At 39.7% G+C, this 18,093-nt stretch overlaps 1 protein-coding gene across 10 annotated transcripts in view; it reads left to right on the top strand.

Annotated features, from left to right (window-relative positions):
* RIMKLB (ribosomal modification protein rimK like family member B) overlaps positions 1–14,095 on the top strand; it is a 111,845-nt gene extending 97,750 nt beyond the window's left edge. For 2 of the 10 annotated variants that reach the window (XM_006146611.3, XM_014587101.2), the window contains exon 6: positions 4,254–5,857. In XM_006146611.3, the coding sequence (XP_006146673.1) occupies positions 4,254–4,717 (464 nt within the window). In that variant the 3' untranslated portion in view covers positions 4,718–5,857. The other 8 variants (XR_334271.3, XR_334269.3, XR_003549110.1 and 5 more) reach the window with 8 other exon arrangements.
* Positions 14,096–18,093: the final 3,998 nt, after the last annotated feature.

Genomic DNA, 18,093 nt, shown 5'->3' with positions numbered 1-18,093 from the left:
CCAGAGGAAATGGCCACGCCACATCCCTTCTCCTCCATTCTCCTCTTGGGATGTTGGACATGCATGCACATTTTCCCAGCATGAGTTTTAAGCTGCCGGGTCTGGGACTTAAACTGCAGGCAACTATGTGGGAGTCCAGTGATGTAACCATTATGCCATCTGTGGGTGCCCTTGAATTAGTTTCTTCATATATCCTATTTTAAGTTTCTCCATCATAACACATCAGGTTTATTAGCTGGAATTGAGCTGAATAACATCTCCTTTCCAGTTCACCTTTACCTATACATTAGGCAATAGGAATGTAAAAAGTAATACAGTTTTTTATTAAAAGCTAATGCTTTCTTTAAAGTTTCTTTTGAGGTCACTGAAGTTTAAGACAAGGTAAAAGAATAACGTAAAGGATTCTTGGGCCAGTCCCATAGTGGTTAGGAAAGCTAGCTCCTACATGGCTAACCATAGTTTGAATCCCATATCCCATGTCTTGAAAAACATAGTGGACATGTGTGCATGTGTACCGAGGATCCTGACAAAATGGAGAAATGGAGGAGGGATTGGTGGCATGACCATGCCCCACTGGAGGGTGCTTTTTTCTCCTTACTCTGACGAGTACACACATCCTCTGGCAATTGGATCAGTGGGGGAGAAACCCAAACTAGGGGCCAGGTGGTGGTGTGGTGGTTAAGGCAGTTGGATCCCACACGGCCAACTGCATGGTTCAAGTCCTAGACCCAGTAGCTTGAAAGGATGTTGGGTGTGTGTGCGTCCATCCCCGAAAATCCCGAGAGAATAGAGGAGAAGGGGTTGCATTGCAGCATGGCCATTCTCCTAGGTGATGAGTGTAACTTTCTCACTTTCTCTTGCCCTCTCTTTCCAGTGAACACATAAGTTCTCTATCAAATTAAAAAGAAAATATTATTAAAGAATAGCCCCAAACTGAAAACAACTAATGCAAAATGTATACAGCAGTGAAAGTGAACCAACTACTACTGCTATACGTGTTTACATGGATGAATCTAAGAATGTGCTAAGTGAGAGAAACAGTGAACATGGGTGTAAAGCTTTATAACACAGAGAAAAATGTTCTTTTTTTTTTTTTTTTTGAGAGATTTTTCACTGTAGGGCGCGTGCGCTCGCCAGGCAGACAGAGAGAGACATAGAGACAGAAAGCGAGAAATCACCCCCCAGGGGGGATGGTCACGCCGCAATCCCTTCTCCTCCATTCTCCTCTCGGGATCTTGGGCACGCACGCACACGCGCCTGGCGTGAGTTTTAAGACACCGGGTCCGGGACACGAACCGCGGTCGACTACGTGGGAATCCAGCGACATAGCCATTACGCTAACTGCTGGTTCCCCACAGAGAAAAATGTTCTATAACAAAATATTTTGTTTTGTAATGTGCAAAGTAATGTCTATTAGGAATACAGGTAGAGATACTTAAAGTAAATATGGGACAGATAAAAAGATAAATAGAATTTGGGCAGGAGAGGAAGATATTATCAGGGAGCATAAACAAGATACCTATATACCTATAGGTATAAATCTATACCTATACCTATACTTATGTCTCAGACTAGTTAATGGCTACACAGGGAGATACACACACCACACACACTCCCACCTTTTTCTCCTTCCCTCCCCTCCCCTCCCCTCCCCTCCCCTCCTCTCCTCTCTCTTCTTCCCTCTTCCCTCTCCTCCCCTCCCCTTCAATTTCAGAGGGTATGCCTGTGTGCCAGCGAGAGAGAGAGAGAGAGAGAGAGAGAGAGAGAGAGATGGAATGCATTGAATTTCCATATATGCATCAGTGTTTCAGTACCGTCTGGTCTGTTGCACTGTTTTTTCCTCCTAAGTCTTCTGGCATTATGCCTAGAGGTCTGATAGAGCAAGATCTCTTCTACCTTGGTCATCAAAATTACATGTCTTTATTAGTCTGTACTTAGAAGCTTTTTTTTTCCCCCCCAAAAAAAAGAGAATTATTTCTATTTAACTTTATTTATTTATTTTTTAATTTGACCAGAGAGGGATGGGGATGGGAGATGGGGCGGAAAGCAAGAAAGCAAGTCACCAGGTTCAGGACTCAAACTGTGGTTGGCCATGTGGAAATCCAGTGCCCTTAACTACCATGCCACCTGCCGGCCCAAGAAGCCCTTTTTAAAAAAGACCCTGTTAGGGGTGCCTTTCTCTCTTTTGCACTCTGACCCTTGTGAGGGAAATAAACTTTTAAAAATAAGTAAATAAAATTAATTATACCTAAATCGTAACATTGATTACTTGCCATTGTTTCACTCCCCATCTTCATCTTCTAGTATTTTGAGATCACTCTTAGCCATTTACTAGATGTTAGTATTTTCTCTGGATTACTTTCCCGGTGGGATATATGAGTGCTAGAGACCCTCATAAAACCTTTCTCTGGGAGAGGGGAATGATACCTTAGCCAAGATGCAGTTCTTATGTTATCAGAATCCATATTCAGTTCTACTGCCTTGAAGGTTTCATTGTTGCAGATGAAGGTCCAAACACCTCTGGGTTTTTTTGTAAGTAATTTTTTCTTTATAAATTGCTTTGTTGGTTTTTGGGGACTGGAGTAGAGCTCAAAAATTTTATTGGGATATATTTAGATGTGCATCTTTTCTTATCAGTCAAACCAGGATATTAGCAAGCTGTTGTAATCAATAAACTTACATTTCTCCTATAGTTTCAAGAAAATGTCTTCTTTAATTATTACCTCTCCATTTGTTTCCCTCTTTCTGGAGGTTTTTTGTTTGTTTGTTTGTTTGTTTGTTTTTCTGATCCAGTTCTCTGTTTTCCTTTCTCTTTTTCTTTCTTTCTTTCTTTCTTTCTTTCTTTCTTTCTTTCTTTCTTTCAAGAGAGATTTTTGCTATAGGGTACATGTGCTCACCAGAGAGATAGAGAGAAAGCAAGAAGTCACCCTCCAGGGGGATAGCTATGCCACAATCCCTTCTCCTGTCAGGATCTTGGGCATGCACGTGCATGCGCCTGGCATGAGTTTAAGTCGCTGGGTCCGGGACTCAAACTGCAGTCAAATACATGGGAGTCCGGAGATAACCATTATGCCATCTGCTTTTTGTCTGTGTTTTAAATATTTCTTACAGTTGATTTTTTAAATTACATTTTATTAATTATTATAATTATTATTTTAAATTTGCTACAGTTCACTTCTGTGCCAGAGAGAAAGCGAGAGAGAGAAAGCCACTAGATTTGGGACTCAAACTGCAGTTGACTGTGTGGGAGTCCAGCACCTTAACCCCATGCCACTTGCTGGCCCCCGTACTCTTGATTTTTTTTTTAAGTCGATTCTCAGTTGTATTGTATTTCTGTTTAGTTCTTCTACTGGAGGTTTTTTAGTTGCCTAGTCTTGTTTTTGCTTTGGTTTTAGAAAGTCTTCATGCCGAACTTAAATTTTCTTGAAGTGCCCTTGTTTCTTTCATTAAAGTTATAGTTGGGTTGCCATTTTGTTATTGTCACATCAGAGCTCACTCAGCTCTGGTTTTCCATATGGCCTCAGATGCTGGGAAGTAGAGTCAAGCTATGGACCATTATTTTAGTTTTCTCCTCAGGTTCTTAAGAATCTGTGCTCATTCCTATGCTCCTCTGTTCTTCTAGCCTTGGAGGTGGAGAGTACTTAGCTCATCTTCCAGCCACTTTTTGGCCTGTTTAGGGTCAAAGAGAGCTGGTGTGTACTCAATGCTTTACTCTTGTGGACACACAGAATCTTTCAGTCAGGCTTTTCTCAAAGATCTTTTCATTTTGGCCCTTAGTTCAGAGCTTTCTGAAGCTAGTCTCCAAGCAAGAAGGTGCAGTCCTAATTCCTTTCTCTCAGATACTAAAGCCCAAGTCAGCTACCTAAAGATCCAGAAGCTTTATAGCAAAATTAAAGTAATAATAATAATAGTAAATAAAATTAAATAAATTATTCTTAAACAAAATTTAAGGCAATCCAGTGCCTTAGGTACCATGTCACCTGCTGGCACCGGTCAGCTTGTTTGCCTCAGAAGTTCATCATGGGGATGGCTAGGAGGGCTAGGAAAAAGAATCTTAATACACACAGTCATGTAAGATTCTTCGTTGAAAACTACGTATATAGTAATATACTTGCTTATCACATACCGGATGTATGCTTTGCATTGTATGTCATAAAGATGTACAGCAATTCAGTGTAAATAGGAAATGATAACTGTAAGTTTGAACACAAGTACGATTTTGGTAACTCCTTGTCTTGCTTCCCTTTTTCCAGGTGGCGTAGGGATGATGTGCTCGTTGAGTGAACAAGGGAAGCAGCTAGCTATCCAGGTGTCCAATATCCTGGGAATGGATGTGTGTGGCATTGATCTGTTGATGAAAGACGACGGCTCCTTCTGTGTCTGCGAGGCCAATGCAAATGTAGGTTTCATCGCCTTTGATAAGGCTTGTAATCTAGACGTAGCTGGTATCATAGCGGACTATGCCGCCTCCCTTCTGCCCTCTGGCCGGCTCACCCGGCGTATGTCCCTGCTCTCCGTGGTGTCCACGGCCAGTGAGACTAGTGAGCCGGAGCTGGGTCCCCCAGCCAGCACTGCTGTCGACAGCATGAGCGCAAGTTCCAGCTCTGTTGACAGCGACCCTGAAAGCACCGAGCGAGAGCTGCTCACCAAGCTCCCAGGGGGCCTGTTCAACATGAACCAGCTGCTAGCCAATGAAATCAAACTCCTGGTGGAGTGACTCCACTGGTAAATAATTAACCAACAAAACCTTTGTAAACCTTACTTTCTTTTTCTTTCTTTCTTTTTTTTAAACCAACTTGCAATGCTGTTCATGAAGGGTGCTCAGGAACATTGAGAGAGAATTAGTAGAATTAGTTGGAGAAGAGAGGGGGGAGATAGGTGAGACCTCTGCTAGTAAGGTATTACTGGTTTTCATTTACCAACCCTACAGATGGAGAGGCAGAAGTGGTGGGATATAGAAAAACGCCAGGCTCTCAGTTACCCTTTTAAATTAATAAAAACTATTGTATGCTCTCAAGCTATGAGGAACATACACATTGTTTCATAGTTCCTCGCTTTTATTTTTGTACAAAAAACGTTTTGGTACAAATAGCTGAGTAGTATAGCTTCATATTGTGTTGCAAGATTTATAATGGGTAAAAAAAAATCTGCCTAAATTTTGGGAATTTTAAAAATATGCAAATCTGAATATTCTGCCATTTCCACATCAACTAGCAGCTTTAATTCATAGTTGTTTATGCAATCTCAAGGTGCTCTTTTATTGGGATTTATTTTTGTGTTTTGTCTTTGCTTTTTCTTTTAATTTGGGTGGGAGGGCAAAGAGTATAACCCAATAAAGGCTCTTTAATGACAAAATTGGCATGTTTGCATGATGAAAGGGAAATGAACAGTATTGCAATGTCTGGGTACAAAATAACATTTACTCAATGTAGATAAAAATTACGCTAGTTTAAAGTATGTGCATTGACTTGTATTTGTTATTGTTTTAGTCTTTTTTGAAAGATATATGCTCTGTTAATGTTGCCCTTTTTTTTTTTTTTTAATACATGCTAGTCTAACATTCCCTGCTCTATGCCTGTATCTTTAACAATGGCCAAAGTGAAGAAAATGCTACCTTTTTCGTTAACAAGACACTGACTTGAAACATGTACACTTAAAGCCTTTTATTTTTTCCATTTTTTTCTTTTGGTGGTTGGGCATTTAAAGAATAAGGACAAGGAAAGGAAAAATATTTTGGGGTGGGGGGAATCAAGGGCCTATATGTTCTTAAGTATAAATTGAAGTGATTTTTAATACCAGTGTTAACATGCATTTTTCACATTTTACGAGGGAGTATATATGTATGTGTGTGCACGCATGCATGTGTATGTGTTTTGCTTTTTGTTTATACCATTCAATCAGAAAGGATAGATTTTAGAAAATGGAGCATGATGGGGAACTCGGTTTTTGACCTCAAAAAAGCAAATGATTTGCTTCCATAACTAGACCTCACTGGGGTAGACCTCAGTGGGGTAAAAGTATTCACCTTAAGACATATGGAGGATAGATGCTTTCTGGCCTTTTTGTGTATATGTATATTGTTTTTGCTTTTTTCTTTTGTTTCTAGACTGTTCAGTGTATGATTATTTGAGGCTAAATGCTTTTCTTCAATGCTTTTGGCTACACATTTTCTCATTTCCACATAGGATTTGGGTTAGGGTGGGCTGGATGGTTTTGTTTGGGGACTTATTTAGCAGTATTGAGTCTCTTATAGCCCTGCTCTTAAGCCTTCAATACTGTCCACTCTTTATATTCCTTTACTTTTGGAATTTATAAAAGCCCCCAAACTGCATATAATACGAGCCTTTAAGACATGGGTAGAACTATCCCAGTGATGGGTTTGGAAGGTATGTTAAGAAATGGAGATGCTGCAGAACTCAACGTAATTTTTTTAAACAGCCAGTTCCATCTCCCTACAAATCTTCTCAAGCTTTTACCCAAGCCCTTTCTTGCCTCTCCAGTGCTATTTTCCTTCAGATGGACCTTAACACATAATTTCTCGGACACTACTAGAGAGACTACGAGGCAATAATAAAAGATCAGTATTAACCAGCTCTAACAGAGGTTTGATCATGCTTGTACAGTTTTCCCCCGTTTTAAAAAGGAATGTAATAAAGTTTGTTTTTTTCCATAGAATTAAATATAATATTAAAATGGAGTGGAAAGGTTGATTGTTGACGAATAGATAGTACCTATAATCTGTGCAGTGTCTCATTTCACCTCAGAAAAAAGATGCTTAAGAGGAGTTTCTAATTTATTTTAGGATATTCTAATCACATCCAGAAGAGTTTGAATTTGACTTGTTCAGGGTTATTGGGAATTCACATACATATATAAGTACCGTTGACTCAGTAATAGAAAGAAATACCTGGTACTTTTACTGAATGAACATACTTTAGAGGATGCATTCTATTTGGTATAGAGAAATAAATGAGGGGAAAGAACTGCTTAATTAAGTCATCAATCTTACATCATCTGGTTGCCACATATGATATATTTACTTTGAATAGTTATATACTTAGTGTATGTAGACTAATACATCTAAAAACACAGAGATATAGAACAGCTTAGTTGATGAAAAACTCAAGGTTTAGGTTGGTGGGGTAAGGGACCAGAAAAAATATAGTTAGCTCTTTTTTTTTTTTTTTTTTTTTTTTTTTTTTAACTTTTACAAATTACCAAATTAACCAAGTATATTATAAGGACTATCTGAAATTATTCCATCTATAGTTTTACTCACTATTTAATCCCTCCTTTGTGCAGTCACACTATATTAAAAGATAGCTTTATCAACCTACTTTTGAGTTGTACTCACATGTTAGAATGGAAAGATCAGGAATGTTCATCTTAGGTGTTAAAAACATGGACATTTTCTTGAATTCCCTAAAATTCCTTTAAAAATTAAGGTAAAGAATAACAAGTCATTCTGGAAGAACTCGAAACAGCAGCAGATATTTAAGTGAAAGTTAAATTTATTTTCATAATTGTTTAATAACTTTTGTGTAATCTTTGTTGCTATTATGAGAGGTAAAAATGTATTTATCAAATATGTATAATCACTATGCCAAAAATCTGGATTATTGTAAAATTTTTGTATATTGTTAAAATTGTAATTCCAAATTGTACTTTAAAATAATTTTCTTATAATTGTTTTTATGTCCTCCATGATGAAAAACTGGACTTTATACACACACACGCACACACACACACAAAGTATGAACTATTTTATTTAAATTTTTTAATAGTTTTTTTTCCTTTTTTTGGTACATATAATTGATCATTTCTGCTGGCTTTTCTCCAATGAACTTTGAAATCTTTGTGTGTATGCTATAAATAAGAAAACTACCCTGGAACAGTAGAAAAATTCAACAAGAGACTTGCTTTCATCAAGTGCTTTATCAGACTTTGAGAAGGTATCGAAGGCATTGAAAGAAGTCGTTGACTTTCAAAATCATCTCTTCTTTTTCTCAAGAAGAAAGCGATGGAAAAACCAGTTTTCTTCATTCAGTGAATCCCTAGTTTGGGGTTTGGGGGGCTTAGAGGCATTGTGAAATCAAATCTTGTGTTATATTTTTCTCCTGGCTCACTTTTTTTGAGAAGGTTTATGGGCTATTTGGCTGGTGAGACACGATCCCCTCCTAAGAAAATGTAGGTGCTCAGACAGGTAACCTCTGCTGCTACTGCTTTTATTTGTTTGTTTGTTTAATTTTATTTAAAATTTGTTTATATTGTACTAGGATTTTAAAAAATGTAATAATACTGCAGGATTTATAACGAGGTTCACTGCTTTCTTTCTTTCTTTCTTTTTTTTTCTTAAAAACCAAAGCAAAGTTTCATTTAAAATACATTTAGGCGCCTTTGACGCTTGGATTTTGGAATGTTTCAGTAGTGGACAAAAATCTGCTGTTGGAATCTTCTAGTCTTCCAGGTTTAATTTGAAATGCTTTCAGTTTTGTTTTGGATTTTTGTGTGGTATTTTATTTCCTTTATGCCAATGCCCTTTTGCCATGCTGTTTTGGGGTGGCTGTCTTACTGTAGTGAAAATTCTTTCTATATTAATGAAAGTTTGGCCTTTTAAATTCCTTAATGTTTTGCGTTGTTAAAATTGTTTTAAAGAAACATTCTAACTGCTTGCACTGTTACTGTTCTTTGCCAGCCTTTCAGGAGCCAAAAAAACAAATACAAACAAACAAAAAAATACCCAGAGAAAAAACTTTCCTTCTTCCCCCTTCCTGATGATGAGTGAGAAGTATTGAGAACTTTCGGGGTCAGTGCCCTTCTAAACTCCCCTTCCCCCATAATGCAGCTGTGTAATGAGTGGTAGATGCAGCGGTTTGGATTCAGGCACAGCCCCAGCCTGCCTGCAGGTAATTTGATTCTTTCTCCTTTCTTTCCATCACAAGGCTAACCTAACTTAACTTTCTTTTGTAAAACATTTCCTTCCTTTGTGTACTTTAAAGTCAACCATAGGTTTGTCATAATTCTCATTCAAAGAAAATAATGAATAAATATAAGTAGTAAATAATTCGGTTTAAGAAGAACTTCCTGGGTGAAGTTTGAATTGGTTGGGATGAACTCAGGACTTTCTTAGGGGATTTTGTTTAGCCCTTAGTGAACTCCATTCTTTGCATAAATGTCTATAATTAAGAGTGTGACTTTTTTGGATTTATTTTTGTTTTGGGTTTGCTTGTTTCTTCCATTTTGCTGCTCTGGCTTAAGCTTTTCCAGGGGTTGGTGTTCCGAATACACAGTGAGCTCACAGTATAAAGGCATCAATTAGCAGTGGACAGGTATGGAAAACTAGAATTTTGGAAAAGGTAAAATTAGGTGGTAGGTTACACATATGGTAAACACTCACTAGCATTCAGTTGGACTTAATGCTGCTTCTTCTGTGACATCATTAATGAAAGTGAAGGGAATAACAAGACACAGGTAATAGAAAGCATTTTAATTATTTTAGGAGCAATGTGATTTCAGAACTGATTATTTTAGCATTTCTGAGGCACTAGTTCTCACGGGGATACCAATCAATGAGAGCAGTTTAAAATCATAAAATTCGTTCCATCATTCTAAAGTTAGAGCATTGAACAGATGAGGATAACATAGTGAAACACAAAATGGCTAAGTAAGTAGATTAAACAGAGTTAGTGGCAGGAACAGGACTGACTATGGCCTGTGCACTTAATAGCCTTCTTGACAGTTAATAAATTATCTTCTCTTCTGTCTACTCCAGTCCGCTACCCTTTTCTCCTTTCTCCTATCCTTTCTAAAGTTTTAACTCTGATACAAGTTTTTATCATTTTGGGAGATAATTCTTTTCTAATAGGTAGAATTTGAGTGAGTGAAAGTGGCCAGGACCTTTTCAAGATACGCTTCTGCCTAAGTTATCTTGTGGCTTTAGATGTCCTATCCAAAGAGGCTGTGAGCCCAGTAAGTCATCAGTTAGTGAATAGAAAGGACTGCCTTGTGATGCTCTTTCTACAGCTGAATGAAGGCTTGTGATAAGTCAGTGGCCTTTTCTGTGCTACAATTAGCTCATGTTTAAGATCGGCAAAGCCCCTCCCCTAAGCATCACAGGACAAAAATACTTGCCTGTTGAACTGAAGTTTACTAACAAGAATCCCAATTGCATTCTTGTAGGAATGTCAGATGTATACTTACAAGAGACTTGTTTTAGGAGAACCTTGTTCTCTTGCTGATAAAAATGGCCAGCGTTAGAATTGTGTAGACTGTGTGACTTCATAGGGCACAGAGAGTTTAACAGCCTCCAGGATTCTGCTGCCCCCGTCGAATACCACTGACTCGTGAAGAACGATCTTGCTTTTAGATGTCACCATATTCAAACTTCTTAGGTGGGCCTTATAGAGCATATATACCTGGCTGCTGCTGTTGTGGGGTTTGGGAACATGAGGGGTGGGGTGAACTGTTGTTGTTTTAGGTTTCAGTCAGACAGACATCCCTGTGCCCCAGTTCCCAGAAGCACAGCAGGCCTCTAGGAGCATCCGTGGGAACGGCGCAGTCCTGACATCACCAACTCTCCTGCTCAGGCTCATCCCATATACGGAGGTCAAAGGGCGGGGTGTGAGACTGGGGGAAGGAACGAAAAGTAGAAACAGTGTCACTGCAGTGCCACTTTGGACTAGCATTTGGTTCTTACGTCAGTATCTGTTTTATTTCATGATTTTTTTTAAGTTGGCAAAACTACATATTTTTCTTTTGGGGATGAAGGTAGTGGGAGGGTGGAACAAACACAACCCATGACTGTTATTACTAGCTTATTACTGGATATTCTTCCTTAATAGCGAATATAGAATAAATTTGAAACATAGACCCTAAGGACAAAAAGAATGGGAATAGACTGAATCTCAGGACCTTAACAAACAGAAACGTTTATTGTGTGCTGATTCCCAGTTCTCCCACAACCACTGTTAAATTTGTCCTTCTGTCTCCCTTTTCCCCTTATTCTTCTATGTGTGTACACAGTTTGAAGAAATGTGCATTCATGGTCAGTCACAGGACTGACTAACTTATTGCTCTTTTGTAAAAAATATTTATACCCAGTGCTTATATGGGCATACAAATGCTACCCTATTTTAAATGTAGGTGGTGCGTGTGTTCGTGTGTTAATGTACTCAGAGCCATTGGGCACTAAGCAGTCCAGAACAGTGAAAACTCAAGCAGGTAAAACTCCTGACACCCTAAGTTTCTAGAATTACTTTAAAAAGTTCCTTTGTATTACTGCATCTTCCACAGTTATTTGAGTAGTCTCTGAGCTTAAGATTGCAGAAGTTGTAGACTACCTTGTTAAAAATTTAAGTTATGCGTTTGTTTGTAGATTGTAGGGATAGGTGAGGAAGGAAAAGAAAGTGCCTCCTTGAGATGGCAACTGCTGAGTGTCCAAGTCTTTCCCCTTCCTTCCTTCCTTCTTTCCTTCCTTCCTTCCTTCCTTCTTTCCTTCCTTCCTTCCTTCCTTTTTAAAATTTTCCCAGCTTAGCATGAATATTGATTGCACATTGTTTGATTTTCTGTGATTGGGATTTTTATTTTTGATTATCTGGGGGGAAGGCCTAGGGGAAACCTGAAAAACCTAATGCACATGTGAAAATACAAAGTGTTCTACAAAGGAATTTTTCCTGTTACATCTGAATAGTAAGCGAGAACTTTTTCTATATACCTTCTGCTGCAGCAGAGAAATAAACTGGTAGGTGGCAGCAGAGGAAGGAATTCTTCAGATGGACGACTCCAGACTTAAATCTACAGAGGAGAAGCAATAGAGCCTGACGTATTAAATGAAGCAAGAGGGGCAGAAAAATTGAAAGAGGACTAAGAAACCTGGATTTGGATTCTGGTGGTAAGTTATTTTCAACTAAGAGTTAACCATTTTATAATAGTAAAAAGATATCCCCTTTCTTAGAGGGAGGGGTGGAGGGGTGACAGCAAAGCAATGTAATTTGAAAAAAATTATGAGGGGGGAAGGATTGAACTGACAGTGCATTCCCATTTCCTCATCCCTGTGTGCACCTGTCAGCCCCCACTGCCTGTTCACCTTTCTTTCCTGCTCATCTGGCTTTGCTTTTCTCCTTGTCTTCTGTCTTTGTACCTCTGTCTTACTGGATTCTGACCCAGTACTTCTCTCTCTCTTCTTCAGTCCTTCTGAATTTTACTTATTGTTGCCATTTGTGCATGCGTCCCCTGGCAAATGTTTCTTTTTGTAAAGAAGAGTCAGATAACTCCATGTGCTTGCCCCTCTTGTACTCTTCCCGCCATATTTCTATGCCACCATAATGGTGCGCACGAATGTCCAGGCTGGTGCCCTGAAGAGCATCAACATGCTGAAAAGAGGGGCAAGTGCCGGCTTCTCACTAGTCCGTGCTCCACAGTCATTGTCCCGTTTCTAACTGTGCTGCTGAAGCATGGTCACATTGGTGAATTTGAAATCATCAGTGACCGCAGAGCTGGGAAAACTGTTGTGAACCTCACCGGCAGGTTAAAAAAGTATGGAGTGGTCAGCCCCAGATGTGATGTGCAACTGAAAGATCTAGGGAAATTGCAGAATAATATGCTCCCATCCTGTCAGCTTGGTTTCGTTGTCCTGACAACCTCAGCTGGCATCATGGGCCACGAAGAAACAGGTTAGAAACATACGGAGGGAAAAACCTGCGATTCTTTTTCTAGGGATGTAATGCAGGCAAATAAAGTGCCTCATTGGACTCTGGTGCTTCAGGAAAAAAAAGAAAGAAAGAAAAGAGTCAAATAATTTGGGAAGTAAGGTTGCTTTAAAAAAAAAAATCTACTTTATTTATTTATTTAGGTTTTTGCTATAGCGCACTTACCTGAGACAGCGAAAGACAGTGAGAGAGAAACTGAGAGATCATCCCCCACAGGGAGGACGACCACACCACAATTCATTTTTCTGCACTCTCCTCTCAGGATTTTGGACCCACATGCACATGTGCCTAGCATGAGTTTCAAGCCACCAGATCTGGGACTTGAACCACGGTCATCCTTGTGGGAATCCATTGCTATAACCACGACATCACCTGCTGTTACCAAGGTTGCTATTTTAAAACAGAATTAGGCATAGTTTTGTGGGTTTTTTTTGTTTTGGTTTTGGTTTTTGCTTTTTTTTTTCTTCTTTAATGTTTTTGTCATAGGGTGTTTGCACTCGCTGAGACAGAAAGAGGGAAAGTGAAAAATCACCTCTCATGAATGGCAATGCTACAGTTCCTTCTCTGCTCTCTGAGGATTTTGGGTACACATGCAGTTTTGCCAGGCGTGATTTTCAAGCTTCCTGGTCCAGGATTTGAACCACGGTCGGCCATGTGGGAATCCAGCACCTTAAGTACCACATCACCTTCTGGCTCCAGCTTTTATTTATTTATTTTTTAAGAGGTTTTTGTTATGGGGCTCGTGCACTTGCTGGAAAGACAGAGACAGAAAGTGAGAAATCACCCCCCTGGGGGGATAGCCACACCACAGTCCTTTCTCCTTCCTTCCTCTCAGGATCTTGGGCACACACGCACATGCACACGCACACGCACATGCACACATGCCCGGCATGAGTTAGGACTCTAACTGTAATCGCCTATGTAGGAGTCCAATGATGTATCCATTACACCATACGCTGGTCTCTTTAATTTTTAATTATAATATTAAATACCTTCAAAGTCAGAATCAAGAGCCTGCCTGTTTTATCTGTGATCATCAGGACAAAGAACAATAATAGCAAAACACTGTTGTGGTTATTAGTAGTCCAGGCAGTTTGTAATATTTTACTGTCGTGTTAGTTGATTTTCTATTTTCTTTTTTTTTTTATCATGATTACGAAACTGTTTAAATCTGTGATGTAAGTGAATTGTGTGTGTCCCTCTCCTCCCCCGCTCAGGTTCTTCTGAAGTGTAACCAGGGATCCTTTTGTTTACTACCTCAATAACAGAATGGATGAACACAGAGTGGACGGTTTTACCAAGTGGAGAGTAGAAAAATACACAAGAAGCAATAGCTCTAACCTGTTTGATTCAGTGTGTTTTCTAAAATAAAAACATCATGAACTGGAGGTGAAGTGACATGGAGTGTGGCTTGTTATTTTGGCAGCTGTTTCTACCCTTCCCGTACTGCATGGACTTAGTCCAAATGTCTGGACTTGATGTCTGGCTCCACATGGGCCATTCTCTTTCCTTTCTTCTACTCTGTATCTTGTACGAAATGAAACCCTTGTGTCCATTGGTTCTGGACGTGCTGGGCTCTCTCTAATACATTCTGGAATGAAATAAGAACACTAACGTGTGTGTTAGGTGGATTTCTCTCTGCCCTTTTTCATCATGTTTTATCTGTCCGTGCTAAATAATTGTTACTATATTTTTTAATCTCAAAAAATGTGAACTTTAAATTTCACCATGACACGGACTCACAGCCTTGCCTGCTACATTTTAATCTTGGGACTAGAAATCGTAGGTGACCTATTATAATTGAACAGTGGGGAGTCTGATACATATATTTGTATACACCCTGAGTACTTTTGACAAAGAATAGACTTTGGCTTTGTAGGCACATATTCATATAAATTCTAATTCCATTACTTAGCCTTTGGTAAAGTCACCCTCTTCAAGAGATAGAAGAGTATTTGTTAAAAATGGAAATAATTGTATTTACTAGTTTAATATATAAGGCTTAGCTGTGCTGTAATGCATTCATACTGTACAGTGCTTAGACCATAGTTGAGTAATCTATTTGTTAATTCCGTGAATTTTGGTTATTGATATCTTATTCAAAGCTACTAAATTGTTTAATACTACAGTTGGACTACAAGATTTTCTTTATTGATTTCTTTTGAATTGTTCTTAAATTCTTTTGACAAGATCTTGTGGTAATATATGTGTAATTGTGGGTTTTTAAAAAAATCTAATCCTTATTTCCACTGTTCATGTTTTATTGGCTAACTGAAATTTTATATAAGAAAAAAATCTGTCATTTCCCTCCCCTCCAGACTTTTCCCCATCCGCTCTTCACAAAACAAATGCTTCTTTCTGAACAGAGAGAATTAAGCAAAAAAAGAATGTGCATATGGAATAATTGAGGGTAGTATGACTGTACACAATTTTATAGGATTATCTTGCTTCTCCCTAAGTAATTTGGGGGTTTCCAGTTGGCGTGGTGGTTAAAGTATGTGGATGCCACGTGACTTATCTGTGCGGTTCGTGATCTGGATCCTGCAGCTTGACAACTACCGGAGGACGGGGTACTATGGAGATATATTATATTGGCTTCCTAGGGCTGTGATAACAAAGTACCACAAGCTGAGTGGCTTAAAGGAACAAATTTATTTTCTCTCACAGTTACGGAAGCTAAAAGTCCCAAATCAAGGTGTTGGCAGGGTCACGCACCCTCCAAAGCCTCCTAGAAAGAACCCTTAGAGCCTCCTAGCTTCTCTCACTGGTAGTCTGTGGCATTCACTGGCTCGCAGTTGTCTCACTCCAGCCTCTGCCTCTGTCATCACTTGGTCTTTCTCCTGGAATAATGATGATAAATAAAATTAAATAAATTAATTAAAACAATAGTTTCTTATCACAAAAAGCAAAGGGGGGTGGGGGGGGACCGGGGCTAGTCTGGTGACACAGCAGGCAAACTCTGTGCCTAGAGAGCTGGATTCACAAGGCTGATGGTAGTTTGAACCTGAAGCCTTTGAAAACCATGATGGGTCTATGTGTGTGCACCCCAAATTCCAACAGGATGAGGAAATGGAGGAAAAAGGATTTTAATGTGACCACACCCCACTTGAAGTGGGAGGTGTGCTTTCTCTCTTTGTCTCTGGTGAGTGCACACATCTCCTGACAATAAAGTAAAAGGGAAAATTTCATAAAAATTAAAACGCAGTTGTCTCACTCCAGCCTCTGCCTCTGTCATCACTTGGTCTTTCTCCTGGAATAATGATGATAAATAAAATTAAATAAATTAATTAAAACAATAGTTTCTTATCACAAAAAGCAAAGGGGGGTGGGGGGGGACCGGGGCTAGTCTGGTGACACAGCAGGCAAACTCTGTGCCTAGAGAGCTGGATTCACAAGGCTGATGGTAGTTTGAACCTGAAGCCTTTGAAAACCATGATGGGTCTATGTGTGTGCACCCCAAATTCCAACAGGATGAGGAAATGGAGGAAAAAGGATTTTAATGTGACCACACCCCACTTGAAGTGGGAGGTGTGCTTTCTCTCTTTGTCTCTGGTGAGTGCACACATCTCCTGACAATAAAGTAAAAGGGAAAATTTCATAAAAATTAAAAAACAAAAGCAAAACATGGTTAAATAAAATGAAGGTAAGACACTATTTAAAGATTTAGACTTTGCAGTTGTAAATTCTGAAGTAATTTTTACCCATACATAACCTCCTGTTCATAGAAAAGAACAGTGAAGAATTTGGCCTGTAGGTAAGGGAGGATAGAGTTGAAAGACATTAAATATAGGTTTGAAGTGGCGATGGCAGGAGAATTGGTTCTTCACATTTTGGGTAGTGCTAGTGATTAGTTAATTGCCAGGATGACTTTCCATCTCACATTCTTTTTAATTTTTTAAACAATCATTTAGTTCCATTTGTCGTTCTTAATTTGACCAGACTGAGACAGAACAAGAAAGTGAGAAAGCAAGCCACCAGTTCTGGGATTTGAACCGTGGTTAACCATGTGAGAATCCACACCCTTATCACCACACTACCTGCTGGCCCCATCCACTGCTTACGTTCTTGACTACATCTCCTGTGCTCCTTCACTCCCACTGCCATTGTATATTCTTCTCAATTGAATTCACTCAGGACCTACCCTGATAATAGCAGCCTGCAGTTGTATTTTGCTCCCTTTTTTTTTTTTTAACCCCTTCCTTGTGTGTGCTTGTCAAAGATCAAAGTGAGAAAGCATCCCTTGGATGGCCACGCAGCAATTCCTTCTCAGGATTTTGGGCACACTGCCATGTTTTTAAAAAGGCTGCCAGGTTGGGAACCAGCGGTTAGCATAATGGCTATGTCGCTGGACTCCCACGTAGTCGACTGCGGTTCGCGCCCCGGACCCGGTAACTTAAAACTCAAGCCGGGCGCGTGTGCGTGCGTGCCCAAGATCCCAAGAGGAGAATGGAGGAGAAGGGATTGTGGCGTCACCATCCCCCCGGGGGGTGATTTCTCGCTTTCTGTCTCTGTCTGGCAAGCCCATGTGCCCTATAGCGAACCCCCCCCCCAAAAAAAAAAAAAAAAAAATGCTGTTAAAGACAATTTAGTCAATTCTTAAAGATACCAAAAAAAAAAAAAAAAAAAAAGGCTGCTAGGTTGGGACCAGCAGATAGTGTAATGGCTATGTCACTGGACTCCCATGTAGTCAACCACGGTTCAAGTCTCGGACCCAGTGGTTTAAACTCACGCTGGGCACGTGTGCTTGCGTGCCCAAGATCCTGAGAGGAGAAGGAATTGCGGCGTGGCCATCACCCCTGGGGGGTGATTTCTCGCTTTCTTTCTCTGTCCGGTGAGCGCATGCACCCTATAGCCAGGTCCAGGATTTGAAATGCACAGTTCGCCATGTGGGATCCTGTACTTTAACCACAACACCACCAGTTGCCCCTGCATTTTGCTGCTTATAAATAACTTTTTGCTGTAGAAATGAGAGCCTTGATCAGAAATTTACAATTACGTGAATTGTATTTGTCAGAACTTGGTTCCAAATGACAAACCCAGTTCAGACTAGCTTAAGAAAGGATAATAAACAGAATGGGGGAATTATGCACTGTCCTAGGTGTCTGCAGTGGTTTTAGGCATAGCCAGATAGATTCAACTAATGTTACTAGGAATCTCCGCTCCTCCCGCCCCTCGTGTCCTGAATCTACTTGTATTGGCTTTGACTTCATTTCTTGCTGGAACTTAGAGGCTTTTATTATTTATTTCATTTCGTTTCTTACCTGCAGGCCTTTTCTGTAAGGCAGGTGAGATAATCAACGCTTTCTCCTGATCCAAAATCATATCAAATCGCTGTGACAGGAAATCGAGTAAGAGGCTAGGAGAGAGCCTCTGTTTGTCTCTGGTT

The sequence above is a fragment of the Tupaia chinensis genome, unplaced genomic scaffold (genome assembly GCF_000334495.1).
Source record: "Tupaia chinensis unplaced genomic scaffold, TupChi_1.0 Scaffold000183_1, whole genome shotgun sequence".
In the NCBI taxonomy this organism is placed as follows: Eukaryota; Metazoa; Chordata; class Mammalia; order Scandentia; family Tupaiidae; genus Tupaia; species Tupaia belangeri.
Note: the sequence above shows the minus strand (reverse complement) of the source record. Positions and strands in the feature narration are given on the sequence as shown.